The sequence below is a fragment of the Schistocerca nitens genome, chromosome 9 (genome assembly GCF_023898315.1).
Source record: "Schistocerca nitens isolate TAMUIC-IGC-003100 chromosome 9, iqSchNite1.1, whole genome shotgun sequence".
Taxonomy (NCBI): domain Eukaryota; kingdom Metazoa; phylum Arthropoda; class Insecta; order Orthoptera; family Acrididae; genus Schistocerca; species Schistocerca nitens.
In genome coordinates this window covers 476,032,375-476,060,272 of record NC_064622.1, presented here as the reverse complement: position 1 = coordinate 476,060,272, position 27,898 = coordinate 476,032,375, and the positions used below count along the sequence as shown (strand labels likewise).

Sequence of the window (27,898 nt, the reverse complement as noted above, 5' to 3'; positions counted from 1 at the left end):
GATGTTAAAAGAAAAAAATCGATGGATGGGAGAAGAAAAATGGCAAGCTTGTGTTAAGTTTCATCAAGTTAACAGTTAAGATGATTGAGTATAGGCAGAGGGTGTATACTGGAAACACACAGTATCCTGTTGCGGAGCATGCTCTACAACATGACAGTTGTGACCTTGGTGTATTTCATCAAAAGTGCTATATGGATTCTTTGGCTTGTCACTGTTTTACAATTTCTGTGTCTTATTTTTCATTGCAGGAATGGCGTAAAGTCGGCAGTTATAAGTGGTGTGCCAATTGACTTAACCCTCAGTGAGTACAGCAGCAAAGAAAAGGGTGCAGCAAAGCTAGAGCAGCTGCTCACAATCAATGGAAGCAGTGTGGTTGAGAACACTGTGGATTCCTACGAGGTGAGGTGCATTGCATTTTCTATCGCCTGTTCAGTGAAAAGTTTACATCTACATCTACATTTACATCTACATCTACACCTACACTCTGTCAGCAGAGGGTGCCTCGTGTATCATTGCATTCTCCCTTTCAGTTGTGAATGGTGCACAGCAAAATGATAGTTGGCTCACATCCCTCTAATTTCACCTTCACAATCTTTTCACGTAAATACAAGAAAGCATACAGCTGAGTTAGTCTTCTACGAATAAATATGCTTGGATTTTACCCACAAGTTGACGCACAGTGCCTCTCTTCTAGTGTCTGCCACTAAGACTGGATTAGCATCTCCATGGAACTTTTGTGCATACCAAATAAAATAGTGAAAAACTACATGGCTCTTCCTTCCATCTTGTCTATTTCCTCTGTCTATTTCCTCTTTAGTGTTCATGACTAAGAGGAGCAACATGCTGAAATTGAAGTGGCTAGGTAACAAAGAGCAGTTGTATGTTTGTTAAGTCCAATGATCAGAATACAATACACAGTGTCTGGGGATATGAGTCCACACTATTTGGTTCAGGGTGAAGTTCAGGCACTGAAATTGCACTAGAATGTTCTCACAATGTAGAAGTCCACGGGGGCCACGGTTGGTAGTGAGTGGCAGGGTGTTAGAGGATTATTGGCAGTAGGGTCGGGAAAGGAAGTGAGCTCGAGGAGCGTCGAGACAGTCCACGGAAGTAGTTAATTGGAGAATGGCTGAGACAGAAGTCTAGCAGAGCGGTGAATGGAGGATACTCTCGGTGATGACTCGGACGTATTTATTGACGGTTCCATCAGCTCTTGGTAGAATGTTTTATACGTTATGAATAAAATACACAAAACATCGGCGTCGTATTACTCTAGTGTTGTGTGTGTTTCATTCGTAATGGCTCGGTTGCTTGGATGCTGTGGTGAGATGCACTTCATTCAGTTTGGCAAAGAGAACTCGCATCAGTAGGCTGCTAGCTGTGGCCATCAGAAACCTGTAGCATGAACTGGCCGCAGAGAAGTTGGCCAGTAACCTAAGTATCTTGGCAGTAGGGTTCTGGTGTGACGCTCAGCGGGTGGACAATTTATAATTTCGTGAAAGAGAATGAGTGCTTATGATTGCAGCACTGTTTACTGCAACACACGTGCTGCTAGTAGTGAGACTGGTGCTGGCCAGCACTGTGGAGGCTGCTTGAGGACTGGTTGAAAATAGCCCAGCATGTTTGTGTCGGTGTCGGCTGTTTTGTTACTAGCAGACCAGAGCTGTGGCTAACTGTGCTACACAGCTGTGAGGTTGTCGGCCTGTCGCTGGTGGCAGCCAGTGGATACAGTATTGTCGACCAATCCTGTCTGGTAGGAGTCCCAAACTGAGGAGCAATACCAATATATTCACTGAATGAGGTATTTATACATCGTACAAGAATGCATGGTTTCATGGTGATTTGTACTTCATAAAATTCTCTTGAGCTTCCAGTTGTGTTCAGTGGTTTACAATCCATAAGCTTTTTGCTGTGTACTCTTCAGCCTTTGTCAAGTGATCATTGTTTTCTGGTTGCTGCTTCCATCCTTCTATAGGCGCACTGCCTTCTGTGATGTCACCGGTGCTCACTTCAATACCGTTTAAGGTAATATTTTTGTTGCACTATGCATCTGATGCACCTCCCTCAACCTTTTGATGGCCAAGTCCCAAGCCATGCTTATCTATAGACCATGATCTTTATTGAGGGTGTCATTACAATTTTTTATCTTGTTCACTTCTTTAATTATGCTATCCCAGAAACTTTTACTCCGTGTAATAACTGATGTCTCTCTGAATGCAATACAATGTCCATTTTGTAGAGCATGCTCTGTTATGACTGGTTTCTCAGTGTACCGAAGGTGAAAGCATTTCTCGTGTTCTACACAGCAGTGTTAAATAGTAGGCACAGTTTGTCTTACAAAAAACTGTCTGCACCCACACTGTATTTTATACACTCCTGGCATTCTAAGGCCTACATTGTCTACTACAGTTGTCAAAATTTTGTTGAAGCCCTGAAGACAGAATCTGTTCTTTCTCTCCCTAGGAGCCGAGCTAAACTTTCCTGTTATTGAGCCACAGTACACAGAAGCACAAGCTTCTTAGAGTCATACTTGGGATCCTCCTGCTTCTGTGGTTTTGGAAAGAAGGCTTGCGGAATCTGGTAGTTGTTGTAGCTTGTTTCCTTGAATAGTTTCCACAAATGGCTCAGTTCCCTTGGTAGGTTTTCAGAGTCTGGCGTGGCTTCTGCTAGATGCACTGAGGTCTTTATAATGGTGCAACGTTTCTGCGACAGATGGTAATAGCTGATACCATGCAGATAACAGTTCATGTGGGTGGGTTTCTGGTAAACGCTGTGACTGAGAGGCCCATTTGCTTTACAGCAGATGAGGACGTAAAGGAAAGGGAAGGCAACATCAGTTTCTACCTCCATCGTGAATTTGATGTTGTTTTGGATACTGTTCATGTGGTCAAAGAATTCTCCCAGTTCTTCACATCCATGAGATCAGGCAATGAACATATCATTGTTGTAACGATAAAAACAACTATGCTTTGCAGGAGCCATGTCCAGGGTGATGTCCTCAAAGTGCTCCGTAAACAGGTGGATCAAATTTACAGAACATGTCAGACATTTGCCTTTTGTATGTTTAGTTTTATGTGGTCTTTCAACTTCAAATTGCTCCACATGCATACTCCCTTATATTTTATGGCTGTGACTGCATCCATGTAAAGTAATTATACAGTTAGAGTAGCCAAGACTTTGATGATTTGAAGTATCTGATTTGTTAATTTTACCTTGTATTTTATAAATCATTTGTTATATGTTCTTGGCACACAAATCACAATAGAGTTTTACTTAATGATAGGTTTAATGTTACATAACTATTAAATTTTTGTTTCATGGTGAGTTTGATAAATTCTACAAAAAGCAGTGTAAAGTGTTTTGCAGTATCTAGATATATTGTTTTGTTTATGCGCCTTTTTATTTGGAGTGGGGGACGGGGAGGGGGAGGTTAGAGATCGGAGGATGTACATACAGGCATTTATATGTACTTGAAGCTTCCTAATCCCTTGGATTCTCTGTTATCACATCCTCTGTACTGCCTACTGCAGATATAAATAAGTTTCTGTATGGTCACTTGCTCCATCACTCACGTGAAATAGTACTAGAGGGATTTGCACTGATAAATCTGCATCCCTGTTTCAGACCCTACCCTGTGCCTAGCCTCTTTCATACTAAAATCAAAAAATGAAAACTCCAGGTAGGAATATCAACAATGTCAGAAAAGATAGATTGCTACTTACCATAAAGGTGACATGCTAAATTACAGACAGGCATGATTAAGACACTTACACTGGCCACAGCCTTTATCAGAAAACCACACACACACACACACACACACACACACATTTTAAAACAAGCAAGCGCACCTCTCATGCGCACGTGACCACCAACTCCAACAGTGGGGCCAGAATGAAAAATGTTACATGGGACGGAAGCAGCAACCTGGAGGGAGTGGGGAAGGGATGCAATAGCTGTGTATTGGTGGGGGGAGTGAGGAGCATTGTGTGGCAGAATGTGGAGGGACTAGAATGCCAACAGGTGCAGTGTCAGGAGGTTGTGGGGCAGGGAGGTGGGGAAAACAGAGCAAAAAAGAGAGGTGCAGGAAAGATCAGTAGGTCTATTGGCAGAGGGTGGCAAATGGAGGGTGGGACACATGAATGGGGAAGACGTGCCAGAACAGAGGGTGTGGAAACAAGTTGGGCGGAGGATGTGGGGACAGTATGTTACCCTAGGTGGAGGCTGGGATAATTATGGGAATGGAGAATGTGTTGTAAGGATAGCTCCCATCTGTGCAGCTCAGAAAAGCTAGTGGTGGATTGGAGAATCCAGATGGCTTGGGTGATGAAGTAGCCATTAAAATCAAGCATGTTATGTTCAGCTGCATGTTGTGCCACTCAGTTGCATTCTTTGCTATTAGCCACAATTTGGTGTTGGCAGTTCATATTGCTGGACAGCTGCTTGATAGTCACACCAATGTAAAAACTCTGCAGTGATTGTAGCAGACCTGCTGAGTGACATGGCTGCTTTCGTACATGGCCCGGTCTCTGATGGCATGAGATTAACACTCGTATGGGAAGTGCTGGGTGTGTGGATTGGGCAGGTCTTGCACCTGGATCTTCCACAGAGATTTGATCCTTGTGGAAGGGATTGAGAGTGGCATAGGGATAAATTTGTATGTTCTGAAGATTGGGTGGGTGATGGAACATCACTTTAGAAGGGCCTAGAAGGCTCTTGGGTAGGATGTCCCTTATTTTAGGGAACAATGATAGGTTCAATTGTTCCAGTCTGCACAACTTCACACCAACCCAAGGCTGTCGATTTATTGTATTTATTTTCTTTATCAGAAAGTTGATGGAATGCAATTTTATGATGATTATGGAATAGCTAGAATGTATCCACTTTATAATCTTACTGTTGATATTTATTAGTAATCTTTAATGCAAAGTGCCATCGCGATAGAAGCAGATGTACTTCAGTCTTAGAAAACTTTAATGCAAACCAAAATATGTGCTTTGCTGTTACTTTAAGGTCCTGATTGGCAATAGAGAATGGATGCGTCGCACTATTGGAGAGGTGCCTTCTGATGTGGACAGTAAAATGACAGAGGAGGAAGAACTTGGAAGGACATCTGTCATGTGTGCCATTAATGGTAAGTACAATTAAAAAAATAGCTTAATGATCCTCAGTTCAGCATTTAACAGTACGCATAGCATGTAAAACCTATCTCATAAATGAGAATTACTAAAATTTTAAGTGCAAGAATCTGCTAGCATTTAAGTGCAATTACTATCTAATGATATTCTATGTGATATGTGCCCATCTTAATAATTTTTCACTAAAGGGATAACGGTTACAGCAGATAGGATCTTTGACTTGTATTATATGTCAACAAAAACAACAACATGATTTAATTTTCTTGTTCTTCTTGTGAAACAAGGACCTTCATTGTTATCTGTCTCTCCACCTCTCCTCTCCTTCTTTAGCACATCTTCTAGTTTCCTTCCCCTCTTCTCTGTGGACTCACTCACTGTATACCTTTATCTTTGTGGGTCTTCCTTGTGGTCTCTTTCCAGCTGATCTTTCAGAAAGTATTTTTTCAGCACTCTTTCCTCTGTTGTTGTTGTCATGTGTGCCTTCTCCTTCAGCTTTGATGTTTGTATCTTGTCCTGAAGTTTTGAAGTCCCCATCCTTTTTCTGATCTCCTCATTTATGAGTCTGTTCTTGCTTGTCTTCAGTATCTCTTAAACATTTCAACTCTGCTGCCTGCATTCTGGTTCCTTCCATTTTTTTGTAGTACATTGGCCAGCTGCTTTGCTAGAATGTGTTCAGAATACGTTGTATATAGAACTTTATTAAGGATTTTCCATTGTTGGAACATAGCCATTTTTACATTCGTTTGGGACATCTCTGTTCCACATCATATGCCTTAGACTCCGGTAGCAGATTTTTACTTTTCATATGCTTTTCCAGATTTCATTATCTAACTTGCCATCATTATTAAGTGCTTGACCTTTTGACCCCATGCAAAAATTTTCAACTTTTTTTCCTTTCCCCTTCCATCCTTCCCCTTGTCATTACTATTTTTTGCTCTTTTGTGGACTTAGTCTCACCTCAAATTTTTCTGTGTCTTGGATCCATGTATATGCTTGCCTTTACACTTTTTTCTGATCCCCACATCACTACATCTGCAAATGTGGTTTTTTGTTGTATATCGTCCTAATTTATGTTTAACATTGACTGTGACGAAAAATAAAGAGGAGAGCATACTTCACCATTGTAAGCCCAGTTCAACTTTCAGCCATTTTGTTCCTCCTGTATTGGTCTTTACTCTACTAACACAATTTTTGTGCAAGGCTTTTATCATTTACAATTCCACTTTTTTTTAACTTGTCTATTAATCAATGTCCCCGTGATGAACTGTCTAGATAATCTCTCATAGGTTTCATCAGTGTGGTTAAATATCATAATAGTGTCTTTTTCCAAATTTCATCGTTTAATTCATTCCACTCAAATGGCAAGTGGTACTTGAGATCACAAATTTTGTTTTCCACTCTGCTGTTGAGCATCACTTGATATGATTTTTCATAGCTCTCAAATGCTCCATTCCTAAATGTGACGGTACTAGGCATCAATACTGCATAGTGCTGCCATCTAAGGAAGCCTGTGTTAAGTGTTGAATGTAGTAATTATGTTGAGAGTCAGGTTGTAATTATCATGTTCAAGTTATTTATTATTACGTTCAAGTTAGTAGATACAAAATGGCTAGTTCTTCACTCGTTGTCCTTTCTGAGGAAGAGATTATAGAGCTTCTAGAGGAATGTCTAAGTGAAAATGAGAGTGACAATGTTTTTGGTGGTGGTGGTGGTGGTGGTGGTGGTGGTGGTGATGATGGAAACAGTCCAGCCTGAAGAGTTTCAAAAAGTATCTCACATTGAAAAGATTTGTATTGTAATACTTACACAAATATATTTATGTGACAGCACACTTTTCGTTCTAATACATACTTAAAAAATGGAATAAAGTGCAGCACCACATTCAGAATGTTAACTATGGCTTTTGATAAACCTTCTATGAGTAAGATAAGAGTTTATGAGTGATATAAACATTTCAAAGAGGGTCAAGATGATGTCAACCATGCTGGATTCCCTAGCACATCAATTACTGATGTCAGTGAAGAAGTAACAGAATGATGTAAGCATACCTTTTGGCTTGTGCCAGCCAAATGTTTTAGTGTTTTGGATATGAAATGTGTAGCAGCAAAGGTTGTTCCGAAACCGTTGACTCTTCACTAAAAATGGTGATCTGCAGATACTGCCAGGGAGTTACTGAATGAAGTCGACAATTATCCAGTACTTCTGAAGAAGGTTGTAATGGGTAGGAAAACAGGGGTATATGGGTATGACATTGAAACAAAGGTCCAATCTAGTATGTTGGTAGTAGGTTTCAAGGCTGCAGGGAGTGAAAGGACCAAGCCCACAGAGGATTCCCAACAGTAAGCTATATTTACCAGGCATCTAAACAACCAACAAATTTGTTTCCACAAAGAGACTCTCACAATGCTCAACACCTGTGCACCACGCAGAGATACCCAGTGTTTGCATTAATGCTTTGTCTTAGATCATCTTCCTTACTTGATGTCTGTATCAAAATCCCAATCCAGCCTGATGCCAGATAAAGGGGAAATGAAGACAGTGAAATAAAGATGATGATGACTCTGTCAAGGATACAGGTTGATTTAGACACAAGAATCATCCATTTGCAAGAAGATTAATTTATCTTAATATGTTGACAATGATGGCTTTAAATGACTCGAGCAGTATTATGGAAACATCACTGCACTACAAAATATATAGGTGTTTATTTGCCAATACCCAGTGAATAACCCATTCATCATAGAAGGAACTGCCTACACTGATAAAGAAATAACTGTTGCATCATCAAAATCCAACCATTTTGTTGTAGTGCACAATTAAAATCATTTTGCTCTAATATTGTGGCATGGTCAGATTGAAGTGACTGCTGTGGTGATATGTGCATAGAAGTTTTTTCTTTAAAAAGAGTTGCTAGTCCCACCAGAAGTGCTGTGGACAAAAACATACTGAAACCTGTGGCGTCTAAACTGTATCTGTTCTGCCCAAAACCCAATACTGATTTGTGAGCATTGAATATCTTTTATGTTAGTATTAAAGCACTGACTGTCCCTAGTTATGACTGTAAGGTTACAACTAATAGGCAGGTGTAAGTGCGTGCATGTGCAGATGTTATTCTGTATTGAAAGTTTGTCTTGCAAATTTTAAAGTAGGTAGGATGATTGGAGATTTTGTCGTTACTTACTTGCAAGTAGTAAAAACGGACCTTAAAAAAATCTCATGTTGAAAAGCAGAATAACTTGCTGGTATCATAAGGAGGTGCCACTTCATTAAAGGAGAAAAAAAAGGCAAACACTGTATAACCTTTTCAAATTATTTGAAATGTTCAGCCAGTACATTGGAACAACACACACACAGCAGGGTGAAACAAAAGTAAAATTAGTGGTACATGAGGTTACAAAAAAATTGTACAGGGCCATACTAAATCCAAAGAAGAGTGTTTTTCATTAGGAGACTCATTATGTCATCTAGGTAGATCAACATGCATTCATGTTTAATTGGAGTTTACTGTCATCTTTGCCCATCAATGATATAACAACCATTTTCAGTATATATGACGTCGCTCAGATCTGTGATCATACAGATCAAAACGGTTGTCTCATGACTGGTGTGCGAACATGACTGGAGAGGAACTATTGTTAGAAGTATTTGTGATGTGGATTCTTGGTTTTTCTCTTATTTCTGTGTTCTGCCCATTCCTTATTGAAGCTATTCATATTTTCACAAGAGTACATGATTGGTATAAATTATGACAGTGAGCTTATTGAAATTTGTTTAGTTTTGGTTCATTTTAGTTATTGCATGTTCAATTGACCACAATATTGTGATCCCTTGCTATGATGATAGATGTATCAGTTATTTTAAAAATATCATCTCTCTCTCTCTCTCTCTCTCTCTCTCTCTCTCTCTCTCGCTCTCTCTCCCCTACACACACACACACACACACACACACACACACACACACACACACACACACACACACACACACACACCTGATTCCAGCTTTGTATATATATATATATATATATATATATATATATATATATATATATATATATATATATAACAGCGGGAAACATTCCACGTGGAAAAAATATATCTAAAAAGAAAGATGATGAGACTTACCAAACAAAAGCGCTGGCAGGTCGATAGACACACAAATATACACACAAAATTCAAGCTTTCGCAACAAACTGTTGCCTCATCAGGAAAGAGGGAAGGAGAGGGAAAGACGAAAGGATGTGGGTTTTAAGGGAGAGGGTAAGGAGTCATTCCAATCCCGGGAGCGGAAAGACTTACCTTAGGGGGAAAAAAGGACAGGTATACACTCGCACACACACACATATCCATCCACACATACAGACACAAGCAGACATATTTAAAGACAAAGAGTTTGGGCAGAGATGTCAGTCGAGGTGGAAGAGTAGAGGCAAAGAAGTTGTTGAGAGACAGGTGAGGTATGAGTGGCGGCAACTGGAAATTAGCGGAGATTGAGGCCTGGCGGATAACGAGAAGAGAGGATATACTGAAGGGCAAGTTCCCATCTCCGGAGTTCGGATAGGTTGGTGTTGGTGGGAAGTGTCCAGATAACCCGGACGGTGTAACACTGTGCCAAGATGTGCTGGCTGTGCACCAAGGCATGTTTAGCCACAGGGTGATCCTCATTACCAACAAACACTGTCTGCCTGTGTCCATTCATGCGAATGGACAGTTTGTTGCTGGTCATTCCCACATAGAATGCATCACAGTGTAGGCAGGTCAGTTGGTAAATCACGTGGGTGCTTTCACACGTGGCTCTGCCTTTGATCGTGTACACCTTCCGGGTTACAGGACTGGAGTAGGTGGTGGTGGGAGGGTGCATGGGACAGGTTTTGCACCGGGGGCGGTTACAAGGATAGGAGCCAGAGGGTAGGGAAGGTGGTTTGGGGATTTCATAGGGATGAACTAACAGGTTACGAAGGTTAGGTGGACGGCGGAAAGACACTCTTGGCGGAGTGGGGAGGATTTCATGAAGGATGGATCTCATTTCAGGGCAGGATTTGAGGAAGTCGTATCCCTGCTGGAGAGCCACATTCAGAGTCTGGTCCAGTCCCGGAAAGTATCCTGTCACAAGTGGGGCACTTTTGTGGTTCTTCTGTGGGGGATTCTGGGTTTGAGGGGATGAGGAAGTGGCTCTGGTTATTTGCTTCTGTACCAGGCCGGGAGGGTAGTTGCGGGATGCGAAAGCTGTTGTCAGGTTGTTGGTGTAATGTTTCAGGGATTCCGGACTGGAGCAGATTCGTTTGCCACGAAGACCTAGGCTGTAGGGAAGGGACCGTTTGATGTGGAATGGGTGGCAGCTGTCATAATGGAGGTACTGTTGCTTGTTGGTGGGTTTGATGTGGACGGACGTGTGAAGTTGGCCATTGGACAGGTGGAGGTCAACGTCAAGGAAACTGGTCCACTCCAAATCCCATGCCATATATATATATATATATATATATATATATATAAACAAAGATGATGTGACTTACCAAATGAAAGTGCTGGCAGGTCGACAGACACACAAACAAACACAAACATACACACAGAATTCAAGCTTTTGCAACAAACTGTTGCCTCATCAGGAAAGAGGGGAAGGAGAGGGAAAGACGAAAGGATGTGGGTTTTAAGGGAGAGGGTAAGGAGTCATTCCAATCCCGGGAGCAGAAAGACTTACCTTAGGGGGAAAAAAGGACGGGTATCACTCGCACACACGCACATATCCATCCACACATATACAGACACAAGCAAATATATATATTATTATTATTTTTTTTTTTTTTTTCGCGTCACTAGGTAAGTAGTCAAAGAACATTATGGCAGAACACCTCACTCTTTTCTCCACCACACAAAGAGTCTTGGCTAGTATAATAGTGTAAGCAATTTTTTGTTCTAGTGCTATACAAGTGTGATCAAAAAGTAACAGGAATTTTTTAATTTCACGGGCTTTATACATCAGATAAAAATAGTTGGTGCACTTTTCCCCATGTATGTTTGCATATTCAGCTGTTATGAATATGAACTATCGAAAAGTTATATGCGTTTTTGAGTGCTCGGTGAATTTTTACTTTCAAGAAAGATGGATCAGAGAATTTTCATTAAATTGTGCTTAAAAAATGGAATAAAGTGCAGCACCACATTCAAAATATTAACTGTGGCTTTTGGTGAATCTTCTATGAGTAAGATAAGAGTTTGAGTGGTATAAACATTTTGAAGAGGGTCAAGATGATGTCAACCATGCTGGATTCCCTAGCACATCAATTACTGATGTCAGTGAAGAAGTAACAGAATGATGTAAGCATACCTTTTGGCTTGTGCCAGCCAAATTTTTTGGTGTTTTGTATATGAAATGTGTAGCAGCAAAGGTAAAGGTTGTTCCGAAACCACTGACTCTTCACCAAAAATGGTGCTGTGCAGGTACTGCCAGGGAATTACTGAATGAAGCCGACAATTATCCAGTACTTCTGAAGAAGGTTGTAATGGGTAGGAAAACAGGGGTATAGGGGTATGACATTGAAATAAAGGCCCAATGTAGTATGTTGCTAGTAGGTATCAAGGTTGCAGGGAGTGAAAGGACCAAGCCCACAGAGGGTTCCCAACAGCAAGCTATATTTACCAGGCATCAAAACAACCAACACCGGTAATAGCACACCAACACAGTGATATTACAACTTACTGTTTATTCAAATCATACTTAAAGTAAAAAATCCAGAAAACTTCTGCAAAGCAACAAGTGTAACATTTAAGAATACATATTTTAATTTAACACAAATGGTAGTGACTTCCTTCAATAAAAGAAGTTTTTCAAAAACTTGGAACTTATGCATTTGCTTTTGGTAAAACTTAGTTGCAAAATATAGCTCCTTTTTTAAGTGTGTTTTAAGAAAAGACTTTAGAGATATTTTACTGGTTCAGTGCAAATACTTGAGACAAAATTATTTGACAGAGGACTAACAAACCTGGCGGCTCCAAAAGGATTTGAAATCTTTGAATAGTTTAAAACACCAAATACATTATTTACAAGCTACATTTTTAAATCAGAAAAAGTTCCTTATAGGTAGAATACATGTATCAATTACAGTACTGCTCAAACTTAGCAGCCTTCCATGCCCGTAGACCCACATAGTTGTACTGGTCTTGTGAAAATGCATAAGGTGCAGTCGAGCAGACTCAGAAAACAAGAAGCTCAAACAAACTATTTCAGAAAATGGCCCATTTTACACCAACTGAGAAGCCAGCCAAATCGGATATTAACATACAGCCTTGCAAACAGTCAATAAGCCCAAAATTCTTAAAGAAAATTGCAATATTTTATGCATGTAAGACATTTTCGTTGCAACTTTAACCATCAAATAATTGAAGTAAGAGGCTTATTGAAATACTCCAACAGTGTGCAAAGCAATAAAAAGCACAGCTCATTATAGGGTTAAGATAAAATTACGCCTTTAAAATTAAAACTAAAATGGCATTGCATAATTTAAGCTGCTTGCACAGAATTAAGCAGAGGTAACCAGTACGTAATAAAGTACTGCAAAAGCAACCGTTACCAGTAATTTGACTGACTCACAACTAAGACTACACAAGCTGGTATTCAGTACAACATACATCAAACAACACAACAGACTTTACCACAGTCGCACTTATAGAATCTGCCAGGAACTGGGCTCTAAATAAACCGATATTACTTCAGAAAAACTGACCTGTCACAAGCTCTATACAGTTTGAACAATTTGCACAGCTTTTGTAAATTAGGCACAGTATATTATGCAATAGGCAGAGGTAGTACTTGTAAGCAAAACAGCACCTACAGGGCGAGGAATTCCCACACACAAAATGTGGCAGCACATTTGAGGTACCACAGATCAACATCAAAGTGGTAAAGGGCCACCCAACATTTAATCATAAGAGAACAATCCCTAATGAGAAAACAGCTTACCCACCAGAATTAACACAGCTGAAGGTGGCAGCGGCAGACAGAGGTCTTGGCACACTGATAGGATGCAGATGGTTGTATTGAGATCTCTGCACAGCTACACTGTCCTCCAGACGTAGCAAGGCCCCAGTTCTGCTGAAGTATCACGCACGTCGTCCACTCGTGAGTGTTGCTTCAGTACTCGGCCAAAACAATCTCCGGTCTCACACAGCCCACCACTGACCACAACATGACAAGTACTGCAACAAATATCACCGATAGGGATTTCGCCCTCTTGGTAACCAGCATAACTTCCTTCGTGTCTCACTGCTGCACTGACTCTCCTTCAAATCGTTCCATGTGCACCTAAGTAGGCAATTGCGACCAATCACACTGCAGCAAAGTGTGGACACAAGAAAGAGCTGACACACTAATCACTCGAGAGATAAGTTATGGCTCACAGTTGTTCCAATGGAAACAGCCTGGAGAGACAGGGCCAAATAAATTCTAAAAGTTTGATCAAATATAAAGGTTTTTCCCACTGTTTTCTTTTATCGCGAGGGGATAATGCATCTCGAGTTCCTGCCTTATGTTTGTAGGTCAATAGGGGATACTACCTAGAAGTTAAAGAAAATCATCAGAACTGTGGCAAAACCATTTGTGAAAATTACATCACAATAATTCTCCCACTCGCACCTCAGTGCTTGTTCATCATTTTTTGGCAAATACAAAATCAATATGTTGTTTTGGAAACTGAGTCATCAGACATGGCCTCCTGTAACTTCTTTCCAGTCTCAAGGCTGAAGAGAACCATGAAAGGACTTCAATCTGCCATCATTGATGAGAGGAAAACAGAATCACTGAAGGAGCTGAATACCATAATGAAAAGTGAACTCCAGAAGTGCTTCCAAGATTGGAAAAAAGTACTGGCATCAGGATGTTACATCTAAGGGTGACAAAGTTGATGTTGACAATTAATAAATAAAGATTCTTTAAGAAAAACACACATTCCTGTTACTTTTTGATCACACCTCGTATGTATCAATTTTACTGTTGCTTTCATGCTGTAATTGATTGATTATTGACAACAAACTTCGAAAAGCAATTAGTTGAGCATTTTTTTCAATATCTATAACCTAAGTTACAACTTCCAGGTATTTTAGTGGCAATGGTGAGTGTCGCAGATGAGGTCAAACCTGAGGCACACTTAGCAGTATTTACCCTGAAGAAGATGGGGCTCGAGGTGATCCTCTTAACAGGCGACAACCGTCAGACAGCTGTTTCTATTGCAAGACAGGTGAGTCTGCCAAATCATTAAGATTTTTGTCCAAGATGTGAGTACAAAAATTTGAGAGACAACAGATGATGTTAAAGGTATCTGTTGCATGACTACAAATTAATGATCAGTTGTTCTACATTGTAATTACTACACAAGCAAAACTATTTATCTACCTATTTTTCACAATTTTGAGTTTATGACTTACGTTTCAGAGTACTAGTCTATTTTGTAGTATTATTATTTGAAAGATGTTACTCTTGTCATCTGGTGCACTTGAAAGCAAAAACATTTACGTGCTAATTCAAAACTATGCCAACATCTTAAATATATAACAAAGAAATTTAATACATCATGGCAGATCAAAACTGTGTGCCAGACTAAGACTCAGATCTGAAACATTTACCTTTTGCTGGTAAGTGCTCTACTGACTGAGCTATCTGAACGTGACTCACAATGCGTCCTCACAGCTTTACCTTTGCCACTTCCTCATCTCCTACTTTCCGAATGTCATAGATGTTCTCCCACATATCCTCAGGACTAACACTCTGGAAAGAAAGAATATTGTGGAGACATGGCTTAGCGACAGTATTGGGGTGAGTCTTTCCAGAATGAACTATCTCTTTGCAAAGGTGTGTGTTGGTTTGTAACTTCCTGGCACTTGAAAACTCAACAGCCTTGACTCACTGTTGTTACTAAGATTACCCAATTGTCAAAACTGTGTAGTTAGGATTAGTTTAAGGTCATACAGGGCCCATATTCAACTATATGTACTCAATAGTTTTTAAATTGAGAACTGACAGATACTATGCCTTTTCAGTTTTGAACCATTATCCATCCAACATAATAAATGTTTTAATGTATCATTTCCTATCTGTACTGGGGTGCTCTTCCTGTGGCTGTTGTACATACCACAGCAGGTACCAGGGAGAGGAGAATTTTTACTTAAAAGCTGGTAGCCAGTTAAGAAGAAAACCTTGTTTCTAAGTGTACTTGCATTAGTAGGACTAAAAACATGTGTTCACTAATGTTAACACTAAATGTGTGTGTGTAAACTAATTTCATCCACATTATTTCAGTAAAACAATCATTGTAACATCTAACTAACTAATTAACCAACAAACTGACTAGGCAGGCTTAAAGTTCCTGTGATTTCTGATGATGGCTGATATTTTCTACTATGTGTTGGAAAGCAACTTCTGTATCCTACTGGCAAGCAGCACATTACAGCAAGTGCTGGTAGTGTTAATAGGAAATGGTAATGGAAGTGTCTACTGCTGTATCCTACACCCAGTCTGCCAACAATACAGATAATTGCTGCAGGCTGCTGAAGCATGGTCCTACTGACACTGTGTTATCCAGGTATCAACAGTAACAATGTGGGCCTGACGATGCTGCTTCATTGAGGAACGTAAGTGACAATCCAGGACAACAACAGCAATCTGTTGTTGTCATTCACGCAGTGACCAGAGGCAACGCCACGGCTAGTAGACACTGTATTCACTGCCGGGAGGAGGCGTGAGGATTGTGACACTACTCAGGTGCCAGATGACATCCTTGCAAGTAGGCCACACCGTATTCCTCCTCCACTACAGTATTTATGCCAATGTGTGGCCATAGCCAGTCAGTTCGATCTCGGCTCCTGAACCAGCAAGTGCAGTTTGACCTATGCCACCAAACCAGAACCATTACAGCCACTAACTCTGGACTGAGTTCCAGCCTGAAATCCAGGATCACTTTTGCTGTGCTGTCCTCCAGATCAGCTAACTGACCAATCGTGAGCCTTTATGTCACTGATCTGTTGCTTCTGAGGACTCTGGCCTCTGAGACTCCCCCTCCTGAGTCGCCAGTCTTTGACTCGTCGACCATAGTCTCTGAGGACTCTGAGCTTCAGACTTGGTGTAGAACTATGATACACATCAGTTCAGCCCATGGCCCATTTGCACTTAGACATTGGACTGTGACACACAGTGATTGTACGGTGAATACCAGACAGTACTTCAACTTATGTCCTGTTCGCATGTAGACGTAGGACTACAGTTCATAGTGATTGTGTTTCCATCACTGACACCTAACTGTCATTGAGTAGCTATCTGACAGTAGTAGTGCATACTATCTTCAGAAGTTTTTGTTGTGCTTTTCAGTGAGTAACTCTACGGCAGCCTTTGTGGCTATTGCAGTGTCTGTATTTAGGCCATTAACATAGTGTAAAGTGTCACTGGCTACTTGGGAGTTTGTCCTTTCTACATGACTGTGGTCTGGTCACTTCACCTCCATTCTCATCTCGAGGCCGATTGGCTGAAAGGCCTAAATGTTATATCAATGTTGTGGAGTGTCTCTAGAGCTCGCGATAATGGGTGTGCACCGGCAGCACTCGTTGGCTCAATGTACCGGGCAGTGGGCCCTGCAGAGTGGAGTAGATGTTTCAAAGTATAGTATTGAGTTAGTGATCCTTTGTGTTAAACCAAGTTACTTAATTTCATGTCTCTACAAAAAAATTTAAAAACATATTGTAATAATATTGCAAAGGTGTGTTATGGCATAAAGCATGCTCTCGTAAATGCTGAAGAGAACAGTAGTTTTAATTCAAATCACTTGCAGCTATATTAGCATTGTCACAAGTCTGAAAAAAGTTTATTCAGCTTGCTTTTTATAAATACTGAGTTGTTGTCTCTAAGTGGAAAGACGAAGGTAAAAACTCCCAGGATTTTATCATCACTTGTATTACTGACAAACAGTATCGGCAGATCTTAAGTGCTGCAGTAACAGACTTGTACGGTCTGCCTGAAAACTAATCATAATTTATCGCAAGCCCTTTCACACACTAAAATGTGCTTTATCATCAACTTGGACCTGGGCATTACAAAATTTTGAGACACAGTCCACAGGACTATGGCAAGCAGCAAAACATTGTGACAGATGGTTTGGAAAAGCTTGATGTCTACTGAGTTACTTGTGGAAGCTGGGAACCACACTCTGCAATATTTTACAGGAAATAGTGAGCACGCTGGCATATATCAATGGGTGAAACCTTAAAGCATACGTGAAAACTTTACCCAAATGATTTGAACCATGGTAAATGAACATGCTGTAAAGGCACACTGTGGCTGAAGTTAAAACTGGTGCCATTAACAGACTTTTGACAGTCAATTTATACTCGTCTTTGTTACAGATTACAATATGATGACATTTTTATAATCCAAGTAATTTCACAAGAAGTTTCTTGCTACATATTTCTTGACGTCTTAACCAAAAAAATTGCAAAAATTTCTTGCGCTCTCTTCTCACTTCACACTATTTAAATTTTTTCTTGTTTACTAAGTGTTTTAACAATGGACGAGGTGGCGCTGTGGTTAGCACACTGGACTCACATTCGGGAGGATGACGGTTTGATTCCACGTCCGGCCATTCTGATTTACGTTTTCTGTAATTTCCCTAAATCGCTGAAGGCAAATGCCGGGATGGTTCCTTTGAAAGGGCATGGCTGACTTCCTTCCCCATCCTTCCTTAAGCTGATGAGACCGATGACACCGCTGTTTGGTCTTCTCCCCCAAACAACCCAACCCAACTGGCCCATGAGAATTTGAACATTAATTAGTATGTTCATTCTTCCACTAAATAAGACTTTCACAAATCTGGATCCGTTTTAGAAAAAGGCACGAGTTAAATGAGGATAACAGTACTTTGCTTTTATATGCTTTTTATTGACTGACTTTATTAATGGCTTCATTTGTTGAATAATGAAACAAAATTTACAGAGATATAATAAAAATTTGAAAATTACCAGTGCAAAACAAAAAGGCAATACAGGTATTCAAGAATGAACTACAAATATGAAACCGATATATGTGGTGATCTGTATATTAGTTGTGTGTAGTGTATTCACCAATACTACACAACACTGGCAGCTAAGTTACAAATTCCACCATCATAGAATGGGCTTTTAACCTGAAACATAGGTCAAGTAAAATTTTAAAAAAATGTGAAACATAGCCAAAAAGACTGTTTTCTTGTCTAAAAGTTGTACTTTTATTTGTCCATTTAAACGTAATTTTATTTGTTGCTACAGCTGTTCATAAGGAAGTTAATCATCTTGACTGAAACTTTTATTTATGTGGGATGCACATTGAACAGATTAAAACTCATGGACTTGGACACAAATAAATTTAAATTTATTAATAATGCTCAGATTTAGTGTGTTCCTACATTAAAGGAAATTAATGATGACAGTAGAAAGTTTGTTATAAATAATTAATAGTTTATTTTTTATCATTTTTCATTTTGACTGAAGTGTTGTCTAATCAGGACTTTACATATTTCACAAACTATTTTATACTCCGGGCAACCACAACTGTTGAAAGGCATTATGTTAGGAAGATCTCCGCTTACGGCTGGTAAAATTGTTGTTTATTAAAACATGACCAGTTTCACAGTTTTAAAACTCATCATCAGGTGAACAATGTTAAAAGATCATAGGCATATGCATCACTCCTAGCCTCAATAGTAAATTTTCACTATGAGTGATAGGTATGCCTGTGATCTTCTAACATTGTTCACCTGATGATGCGGCTTTAGCTGCGAAACTAGTCATGTTTTAATGAACAACAATTTTACCAGCTATAAGCGGAGTTCTTCCTAATATCATACTTTAGATACTTTATTCATGTGCTTCTTTATATGCAAAAGCAAATCTTGAATTCCAGGTGGGAATCGGAAGAGTCTTTGCAGAAGTACTGCCATCACACAAAGTGGCAAAGATCCAGCGCTTGCAAGAGAGTGGCGCACGTGTTGCCATGGTGGGTGACGGTGTCAATGACTCCCCAGCACTCGCTCAGTCAGATGTCGGCATTGCCATTGCCTCAGGGACAGATGTAGCTGTTGCAGCAGCAGATGTTGTTTTGATGAGGGTAAGACTCATTGACATTACGCTCCACAAAGATGTTTTGGTGTCCAATCCATCAGTAAATAAACATAGAGCTAACGTAAAAGTTAATAAGTAAACAGAAAAATGTTCTCATTATTTTTGGTTTGTTTTTGTTTATCTTCCCTTCTTAAGGAAACAAAAGAATGAGTGAGAATTGATGCTCTCTTGGAAAAAGAAAAATGTTTGACAGTAATTTTTCTTTGTGGGATGTGTGGGAGGACAGATTACAAAGTTTGTCTGTTGCCTAGTTTTACATGTGATTTAGAAATGATCAACAGTATCTGAATACTCAGATCATTACATATATGTTGTGATGTTCCCACTGTTAGAAAGTCTTCTGATATTCCTGGTGCATGACTCATGTGACTAGTGAAACTGGTAGCAGACAGTGAGTGCTATCCAGAGTGCGTGCAAGCCATGTGAGACAAATTGTTGCTTATGAATGCCTGTTGTTCATAGTAATCATTGTCTTACATTATTCTGCTTATCAAGTAGTAGTTTATAGGACAAGTTCATACATCTCTATCTTCAGTAATTTTACTATTACACTTTTTTGTAAGTCCATTGTGGTACCTTTAAGAAATGACTATTCCACTGGACAGAACACACGCATCTCAAAATTCCTTTTATTTGTAATAAGATTTACATTTTAAATCTATTACACTATGTATTCTTGATGTTGGCATTGATCTTGTACTAGAAAGTTTGTTTTCCATGCAGTCTGTTCAGTGTATGCATTAATGTACATACTCATTTGTATGTGCTGCTGTGCTCAGTTTAACTGAAAAGTGACAAAACAACATGACCAAAGACAATGCAATATCCACTGCTAAAATACTAACAGTATTGCTTCCAAATTGTGTTACACTAAATGTGACTATTTGTATTATTTCTTGGGAACAAAACAATGAATAATAATCTCTAAAATTTTCAGAACGACTTGCTCGATGTGATCGGGTGCCTCGATCTGTCACGAAGAACAGTTCGCAGGATACGACTCAATTTTTTATTCGCCAGTATGTACAATCTCTTGGGGATTCCTATAGCTGCTGGTGTGTTCAGCCCATTTGGCTTCAGCCTGCAGGTATGTATGCAGTAGAAAATAAATTATGTTTTCTCAGGCTGTGGTACTGAATTAAAACAGTTAAAAGAGAGACAGAGTGCTAATCAGTAATATATTAGTTACAAGAGAACGCAGCCCCTTGCCATATTCACTGCCAGGCCATTAGGTCATACCCTTCCAATACAAATTAGTTTCGTAAGAGTTCATAGGATTTCCTGCAATGCTGGCTAAGATATGTCTGTTTCTCTTAGTGTAGCGCGTCAAGTGTCACGTATGTGTATATTATGCTGTGTGGATAACTACAATTTGTGCTCATGCAGTGGAGTGGTGCATTTGTGTTGTAGATGATTATAGAAATGAAGGCAAGTAAGAGTGTGACCCAGTCTATCCTTGAGCTGTTGTAATCAGTTGGTGACTTGCTGCTGCTTCTTCTTCTTCTTGTATGATTTGCATACACCTCTTGTCACTCAGCACCATCCAGATCTTGAATGTCTTAATCAGCTACTTCAACAGGGCTATAACTGTGTAAAATCATGCCCTGAAATGGTCTGTCCTGTATGAGATTTTGCCCACCACACACAGAATATCCTTTTGTCATCCTCTAAATCTCCGCATTATCTTTGTCAGACAGTATGCACCTTGTGTACCCATTTCGTACCCTAGGGCTCCTACCCCTGTGACTGCCCCCCCACTATAAGACTTGCCCCATACACTCTCCTACCACCACTTATACCAGTCATGTAACTGGGAAAATATATGCTAGGGTGGGAGAGCAATCTGTGAAATGATGCATGTTGTGTACCAGCTTTTAGGTACACAACGTTTGGCCTTCTACATTGGCACGACCATCGCCATATTATCCAATTAGATGAATTGGCATAGGCAGAGGGAGTATGCTGACAACAGACAATATCCTGTTGCAGAATGTACTCTACAACATGTTCTTGTTTCTCACCTCCCACCAACCCTTAAGTTATGTTAGTTTATTCAGCCTCGGCATTTATTCCCAGTAGCTATTCCTTTCTTCACTGTCTTTTGGTTTTCTGTAGCTACACCTCACCAGTCCTCTTCCTTCATCCCTGCTCCTCCCCCTTCAATCCTTCTGCCAGGAGGAGCCCCACTGCCTCCTAAAGCTTGTAAATTTCGGTACCTTTATTTATCTCTCCCATTACATTATATTGACACCAAATCTGGCAGACAACTTCCCATACTTGATTCATTTTGTCCTTTCTAGGTCTTATGAAGTGATTATACTGTTACATACATAAATGAATAGAAAGACTGGACATTTTCCTACACTGTCTACAAAGACACCTGGATTTGAATTTGCGGGGTACAATTCAGTCGGTGTTAGGGTTGCATTCAATTTGGCATACAGCTGTTGACCACCTCGGTGCAGCTCATATATGGTTTTCTAAGTTTCATGAATCATCACCAGATTTCAATGTCTGGAGCATGTCACGTGTCTTCTCGACTATATGTTTATCACTATCTTTTTCTACATCTTTCACATTGTTTAAGACTTTGACAAGTTAGTCAACTATTCTGTGAATATTTGTGTGTCAACCTCACCACTGAAAAATGCAGTGGTGATATCCAGTTATGGGACATGAAAGTCAAATTTGACTGACAAAGACATGAATTATTTGATCCTCACACTGGAGGGAATGTTTCCATAAAGTGAGCTCCAGGCCATTGGTTGTATTCTCGTTCAACTATTCTTGCTTTTCTCCTCAGCCAGAACCCGTCGCTTCTGTATTTGTTCATAGAAACAATCATACAGTCCATTACCCTTTCATTTGTTGGCCTGTCTACAATGTCCCAGGTATCATTTATCACCAGTGATCTGATTTCGTCACATATGGCCTCAAACCACTCTCAGTGATCTGGCACTGACTTTTGTTGCATTTGAAATGACATTAGTATCATGAATTTAAACACTGATGATGTATCTACACCTGACACAGATGGTTGAGCAGGTGTGAAACTTTAAGAATTAGTGTCTTCATTGCTTGATAAGTTACCTTTGGGATTGAATTCTTGGCTTGTAATGATCTGAAGTCCATCTTCTTCAAAGCCACAGAATGTTTTGTATCTGGCAATGTCTCTGGCTAATTGTATCACTATTGAAATCTCCTCATATGGAATTCATGTTGATGCCTGCTGTTTGCTGATGATCTGGTTCATCTTCACAGAAGTCTGCCTAAATTTGTTTGGGCTCAAAATTGTCTTTATCAAGGAACTTCACATCTTTTAACATATGAATCCTGTGATCTCTTGGTACCCATACAAGATTGGGTTTCAAACAGTTGGAATAGCCTTCAAGATTGTGCTTTCATTTGGCAAATTTTCCAGGATGACAACATTTTGACCAAATGTATAAAGGAAAGTGGGATAGGTCAGGTTTTCTTTTCAGCCACTTCTCATATGGGCTTCAATCAACTGACTTGAGTAGCATGTAATGAGCCACACCAGTTAACAAACTGTCCTTTAATTCAGCAATGGCATTCTGTTGCTGTGCATATGGAACTGTTGGATCTTGATATATTCCTGCCACTCAGAGGATGGAGTCCATTCTTTCATTGCAGTACCCCTTACCATTTTCTGATTGAAAGTATTTAATTTTATGTCCAGTCTGATTTTCAGCTGGCTTTTGAATTCAGCAAATTTGTCTATAAATTCTTCTTTATGTTGAAGGAAATGGGCCTGACACTATCTGCTATGGCAGTCTATAAAGGTCACAAAAACTTCCGGACCACCTTGAGATGTTTCTGTCATTGGACCACAAATATCACAGTAAATCAACTCCAGATGTTCACTTGAGTTCCCTTGTCATTTAGTGAAGGGAGGGGACATCCAAGTCTCCTCGGACATCCTTTGTAAATACCTATACCATTACAGTTTTCTTCCACAAAATAATTGATAGTACTTGTTACATCCTTTTCCTCCCTGATACCATAATTTCTGACCATTTCGCACCTGGGTGGCCTTGGAGACCATTTCCAAGTGTCCTTTATAGTTGCCATCAGTCTTCTCATTGAGATTTAACTGTCCGTAAGTCTGATATCAGGTGTTAAGAAGCTTCTAATAATAGTTGTGAAGAATTTGTTTTTCCTTTCTAATCTGTTGATCTCATAAAATACTGATAATGTTGCAGTAGTGAACTTTCCATCATTTATTCTTTAATTAATTTTCTTTTCTTGTTTATTATCTTGTGTGATTTTTACTCCTAGATATTTGTACTTACCAGTCTATGTAACCATTCCCATCCCTTCTTTCAGTGTCAGATCTTGATTTGTTTGTACTGTTACCACATATTTTGTTTCACTCATGTTGGCCTAAAGTCCCCATTTTTATACTCCATTAATTTTTTTGAGATATATTCAATGTGTTCTTCCTTTTGTGCTAAAAGTAGCCATTATCAGCAACTTATAGTAAATGTGTGTACTGTCATTTATTGGGATTCCCATGTTCTTATATTTTTCTTCCAAATTTCCAAAGTGTCCTCTGTATACATTTTACGAAAGAATGATGATGGGGACTTTAAATTCAAGTGAGAGAAAGTTATGTTTTTTTTATTCTTGCTGTAGAATTTTTATACAACATTTTAAGAACCAGTATTAAGTGAAGAATCTAGGACTCTACTTGTACAGTGATGACAAGGAACCCTGCTCTTGCCCAAATTCACACTTCTCCCCTCTACACCACGCTGTCTGAGTGAAAAGAGGAAGAAGAGAGGGAAAGTGCAAAAACATCACTAGCGGCATGCGGCTTTGTGCCGTCTTTAATTTTCTCAACAACATAGATTACTAACAAAATTAATTTTTAATATTATTTAATTATTTTTTGTGATAAAGAGATAAAATTTATATTTATCACAAACTGTTGACATACAGCAGACACAGTTTCACAGATTATCACTCAGGTTGCCACATATTAGCGATTTATTTTGTTTCATAACCGAGAAAAGTCTTTGACACACGCATGTTCATTGAAACATTGATATCATGTTTGCAACCGGATTGTGGAGGTGTGGAAGCTCTTCCTGAGGAAAATGATGTAGAACTCTTGGACAGTTTAATGTAAGAGACCTTGTCTTTCAAATGGGAATTATGTTGCTGATTGACCAGTTGCATCTGCAGACACACATGCGTGTTTCAAATGAAGTGACAAATGGTCTTGAAAATACTCAACATGTGTAAGATTGAGGACTCTACCAAAAAGCTATTCCTGTAATCCTTGTAGTGGCACAACAGATTATTCAAAATTTGCATTATCTTTCATGCCAGTGAGCTTAGCAAAATCAACAGTGCTCATTTTCAGAAGTTTCCCTTCCGCAGTGTGATTTTCTTTTTAAAAGCATCTGCTTTGTCCATGAGATCAGAAATAAGTTGCTTCTCCTCTCTTTGCAGTGTCTTACTGTGGTCAGTCTGCAGTCAATTCTACATAAAATACAAGGTCTACAATCCATTCCAGATCTTCTAATTCTCACTGTTGGTTTCCTTTTCCCTTCATAATAGCAGGTCTTAAATGAAAAGCTCAGTCCAGGCATGTCCTTTCACTTAACAAATGTGGTTTGCAGTAGCATACATTGTCACCTTAAACTTGGTTTAGTTTCATCAAACACTGTTGTGACTTGCAATTTAATATGTACAACTTCACAAAATTTACTATTTGTACTATCAATTCCACCATGTGTTCCATGCCTGGAATTTAGCCCAAAGTTCTTCTTGATGTACAGAACAATGAATTCTGTACAAATTGTTTGTCATTTGTTATAATTTTTAACCCTCTCATTGTGAACTAATTCTCTAAACTCTTTCTGCATAAAGCTGTTTTCTAGCAAATTTGCAGTAATACATATTGAAGAGTTCCGTCCGTCCTCCTCCAACTCCCAATCATTTTTAACGGACTGCAATCACAGATTGCTAGACTGCATGTTTTTGTGCAAACAACCACTGGACCTTCGTACATCCTTTATACCTTGAACAAATAGTGAAGAATAAACAACACATACACCCTGACTCTACTGAACTGAAGAAAGCAGTGCCGACCAGAAGAAGCTGCACCAAATGCTGGATGAAAATCTTGCATCACAATGCAAAATGGAATGTTGTGCTACACCAAGGAAGTCTGCGCAGATCTGAGATGTGCCACCAAGTGGGGCTGAGACAGACCAAGCCCCATACTACACATGGACAGCACTTGTGCATGCATGAAGTTTTGCATGCCTCGGCTGACCCTGCACTAGTGTCCTCTTTGTGACATCCCCTTAGGTACCATTAAAGACAAATACGAGGGCTATCCACAAAGTACATTACGTTTTGGAATTAAAAATAAATAAAGTATTGGAAAATTTTTTGATTATATACAGATGAAAGCCACACTTCAATACTACTTTTCTACATAGTTGCCATTTAAATTAAGGCACTTATCATAGCGATGGACGAGCTCGGAAATTCCTTCGTCATAAAATTCGGCCGCCTGCGCCTTCAACCACGTTGTTACCTCTTCTTGAAGCTGTGCGTCGTCATCAAAACGCTGCGTAGCCAACCACTTCTTCATTGCTGGGAATAAGTGGAAGTCGCTCGGTCCCAGGTTGGGACTGTACGGCTGATGAGGAAACAACTCCCACTTAAAAGATTCGAGAATTTCACGAGTGGCATTTGCCGTGTGGGCCCGGGCGTTGTCGTGAATCGGCAAGATCTTTGAGCCCAACTTTCCCCTGTGCTTGTTTTGTATTGCTCTTCTGAGGTTGTGCAGAGTTTGACAATACCTTTGAGAGTTTATTGTAGTGCCTCTTTCCAGGAAATCCACAAAAATCGTATTTATATCGGGATACTGATTAACCACGTGGTTGAAGGCGCAGGCGGCCGAATTTTACAACGAAGGAATTTCCGAGCTCGTCCATCGCTACAATAAGTGCCTTAATTTAAATGGCAACTATGTAGAAAAGTAGTATTTAAGTGTGGCTTTCATCTGTATATAATAAAAAAATTTCCAATACTTTATTTATTTTTAATTCCAAAACGTAATGTACTTTGTGGATAGCCCTCGTACACTAGCAGTACAGTGCACATAGAGCATTGGAGCAGTCATTTTACAAGTGGACAGGGAAGGGGGACAGGGAGGAGGAGGAGGAGTGGTGCAGTGGGAAGCAAGCACTTCGCAGTGGTTTGCAGAGTATGGATGTAGGTGTAGTTTACGGCTAACAGTTTAAGTCTTACACTGTAATGAAAAGGATAGTCGCTACTCACCATATAGTTGAGATGCTGAGTCGCAGAAAAGCACACCAAAAAGGCTGTCCGAAAGTTAACTTTTGGCCAACAAGGCCTTTGTCAAAAACACACACGCACACATGTATGTATGTATGTATTCCCCTGCATTTATTGTTTGTTGCAGCCATGGATGGCCTCTGCTGCAATGGCACTAAGTTCCGTCTCTGTCGTCGCTTCCTCGCTGCTGCTAAAGCGGTAAGTGTTGCATTTTTAGTTTGTAATATAATGAAGCCTGATTGCTTGTAGTTCATTGCCTATAATAATTTAATGTGTCCCTTCTGGAATGGTAATTGCGTGCAAACTTTTGTCGTAAAACTAGTTGGAGAAGAGCCTTTATGCAACTGGAAGACAAAATGTAAGATGTAAGCACACCACTATTTGTGCCATGAAAATGCCAAGTAGTGTGTTCAGCTGTAAGTGACGACTGTGATGCTTGATTTGAACTTCATTTATTTTGTAAATCTGTTCTTGTCAATAACATTGTTACACTTGTTTTGAGCATTGTCTTTCAGTATGACAGTGTATACATGTTCTTTGTTTCACAGAAAATTACTTAAGATTTTTCATGTGATTTGACAGCTTGCATCAGAGGGTTCACAACTTTTAGCCCATAAAGGTACCAGTTCAACTGTTGCAAACCAAACCAATATCACATAATATTTTTAAAATTGGGGTTTTGATATGTAGTTTGGAATTCCTCCTCTTCAGGTACATAATACATGTCTTCCAACTAGATTGTTACAGTTGTAATCAGGTGCTGATTGTGAATATGTGCCTTCAATTGCAGAAAACTGTGTCATGACCAACATCAGTGATCTTCATATCTCTGCATAAACCTGCTTGTAAATAATTCTGGCAATATGCTCCAATTACTTTAAAAAGAAAACCAGATGATCTTCCTGATAATACTATGTAACTAACAAATGTGAGACAGAGTTGCTGACTAGCTGGATACACGTAAAAGTAGATGATGGGATGTTATCCTAGCCCTTGGAGCCATTAGTTCCTTTGTCAGGTAGGAGAGAGGGACAAAGTTTGGAGGGTCAAGACTGACCTCATCTTTGCAACAGGAGGGTCCCTCCCACTCTATCCCCCTCTCCTCCTCAAGGAAGGAAGGAACTAACGACTACAGACACTAGGATAATGATGTGAATTTTACGTTCGTCTGTGGTTATTGGCAATACTAAAGATTTTGGCTCCTGAAAGTAAATACTAGCCAGCAATTCTATTTTTATTGGCTTTCCAGATAGAAGTTTACTCTGATACTGAAAACAAGGTACGTAAGGTCTTGT

At 39.6% G+C, this 27,898-nt stretch overlaps 1 protein-coding gene across 1 annotated transcript in view; it reads left to right on the top strand.

The window, feature by feature from the left end:
* LOC126203053 (copper-transporting ATPase 1) overlaps positions 1–27,898 on the top strand; it is a 569,185-nt gene that overhangs the window by 358,187 nt on the left and 183,100 nt on the right. Inside the window, 6 exon segments of the mRNA XM_049937292.1 lie at positions 249–399; positions 5,011–5,131; positions 14,220–14,362; positions 19,045–19,248; positions 20,200–20,349; positions 26,731–26,801. Of these exon segments, the coding sequence (XP_049793249.1) occupies positions 249–399; positions 5,011–5,131; positions 14,220–14,362; positions 19,045–19,248; positions 20,200–20,349; positions 26,731–26,801 (840 nt within the window).